The sequence below is a fragment of the Sprattus sprattus genome (assembly GCF_963457725.1).
Source record: "Sprattus sprattus genome assembly, chromosome: 20".
Classification (NCBI taxonomy): domain Eukaryota; kingdom Metazoa; phylum Chordata; class Actinopteri; order Clupeiformes; family Clupeidae; genus Sprattus; species Sprattus sprattus.
The window spans coordinates 15,000,685-15,002,957 of NC_137918.1; the positions used below are offsets into that span (position 1 = coordinate 15,000,685).

A 2,273-nucleotide genomic window follows, 5' to 3' on the forward strand; every position below is an offset into this window, starting at 1 on the left:
CCACTCCCCCTCCGAGGCCTTGACTGCAGGAACCATAGCCATAGAAATGCACTGTTTAGTCTCGCTCTCCTCCGCTATTGTCAGTCCCTCTGGTTCACGCTCTCCCTCTTCTTTCTTTACACTTCCAGGTATTCTCTCTCTCTGTTTACCTCTCCCTCTGTGTGTGTGTGTGTGTGTGTGTGTGTGTGTGTGTGTGTGTGTGTGTGTGTGTGTGTGTGCGTGCGTGCGTGTGTGTGTCTCTGTATACCTCTCACTCTGTGTGTACTTGACCTGAAACCACCTGATCTGGCCCAAATCCACTTTGGATCACCCTGCGATTAGATTGGAGTCACACACTCTGTGTGTGTGTGTGTGTGTGTGTGTGTAGGTTGGTGGCCCTTACTGCTCAGCACTGCACCCAAATGACCTGTTGAGTGACCCAAGCATGAGGATGAGGGGGATAGCCTAGATATTAAGCATGGTGGCTCTTGGCGACTAAAACACATCTCCAAAATAAAGACAAACACATTAGACATTGCCTTCTGCTGTGGCCATTGTTCAACAGATTGACACTTCCAGTGAAATACGTCTCTGAGTGTAGATGAAGGAACGGATCAATTAATACCTGCCGAATCCAATCACACAGCAAGCAGTACAAAACAATATCCCCCTGTTGTCCCTGCTGTTTTCCCCTTTTTCCCCTGTCCCTGTCTACACACACACACACACACACTACACACAAACACATATACACACACACACGCAAAGAATCCATATTTCTCTCGTCTGGGTAGACTTCCCCTTATTCACAGCCAGATTTAATTACATCTTCATATTAGACCAACGCTGATTCACTCTCTGAAACCCAAATCAATGTTTACAATAGATCATCTGTGTCCCATTCATTCCTTCCTCTCTCTACATCTCTCTCTCTCTCTCTCTCTCTCTCCCCACTGCACACGTCTTTTTTTTCTTCGATTCTGACATCCTACCACAATCTTTTACTCCCCCACTCTCTCTCTCTCTCTCTCTCTCTTTCTCACACACACACTCCCTCCACCTCTCTTTCCCTCTCCTTGCCCCAGTTGCCACAGCGGCCATGTCTGTTTCTCCTCTCCTCTCCTTCCCTCTCTGCCCCATCAGAGCTCGCTGATCGTTTCCACCAACCAGAGGGCTTGTTGATGAGGCAAATCTACAGACTAAAGCTCTCTCTCTCTCTCTCTCTCTCTTTCACCTCTCTCGTTTTCTTTCTCTCTATCTCTCTTGCCCTCCGTCTCTGTGTCTCTCTGTGTAACCGTCCTGAAAGACCTTCTCAACCTCTCTAGGAGACAGGCTGCTTGCTGAGGCACACACACACACACACACACACACACACACACACTAGCGTACGGGACAGGAGAAAATGCTGCCCTGCACGTGCATTAGATGTGCATATCTGTCACACACACTCTCATCATATTCCACCTGTGAACGTGTGCATGCACACACACACACACACACACACACACACAAACACACCATCAGAGACAATCCTGCCTTGCAGGTGCACTAAACATGCATGTCAGGTCTGAGGCATACACATGGATACCCACTCACCACCCCACAGTCCCTTGTAAACACACACACAGACACACAGACACACACACACAAACACACCATCAGAGACAATCCTGCCTTGCAGGTGCACTAAACATGCATGTCAGGTCTGAGGCATATACACATGGATACACACTCACCACCCCACGGTCCCTTGTAAACACACACACACACACACACACATACACACACACACAGGCTAATAGATAAACAAGCCCATTGACTTACCCGGAGCACGTGCTCCTCTTCGGCGTCTCCCTCCATTAGAGCTCGGTCATCGGCAGCTGCCTGCAGACACCCAACAGCTCCGCTAAACCGCTAACGCTATACGGGTCCTCTCTCTTTCTGCCTGCCTGCCTGCCTGCCTGCTCCAACCACCAATCTGTGTGTGTGTGTGTGTGTGTGTCAGTGCCTGCGTGTATGCTTGCCTGTGAGTGTGTGTGAGGTGTGACGTGCGTGTGCGTGTGTGTGTGTGTGTGCGTGTCTGTCTGTGTGTGAGAGCATGTGAGGCAGGGCTGAGACTTGCCAGGACTCTGGAACGCCTCTCCCCTCCCCTCTCTCTGTGCGCGCGCATGTGTGTGTGTGTGTGTGTGTGTGTGTGTGTGGCAGATACCAAAAAAAAAAGAGGGAGAGAGAGTGTGTGTGTGTTTACAATGGGAGCGTCTACCTTAAAACAGTGTCACACTCTGCTCCAGCCC

At 50.0% G+C, this 2,273-nt stretch overlaps 1 protein-coding gene across 1 annotated transcript in view; it reads right to left on the reverse strand.

Annotated features, from left to right (window-relative positions):
- LOC308381468 (sodium bicarbonate cotransporter 3-like) overlaps window positions 1-2,055 on the reverse strand; it is a 79,046-nt gene extending 76,991 nt beyond the window's left edge. Inside the window, exon 1 of the mRNA XM_080859040.1 lies at window positions 1,804-2,055. Within this exon, the coding sequence (XP_080715166.1) occupies window positions 1,804-1,839 (36 nt within the window). The 5' untranslated portion in view covers window positions 1,840-2,055. The remainder of the gene's footprint in view (window positions 1-1,803) is intronic.
- Window positions 2,056-2,273: the final 218 nt, after the last annotated feature.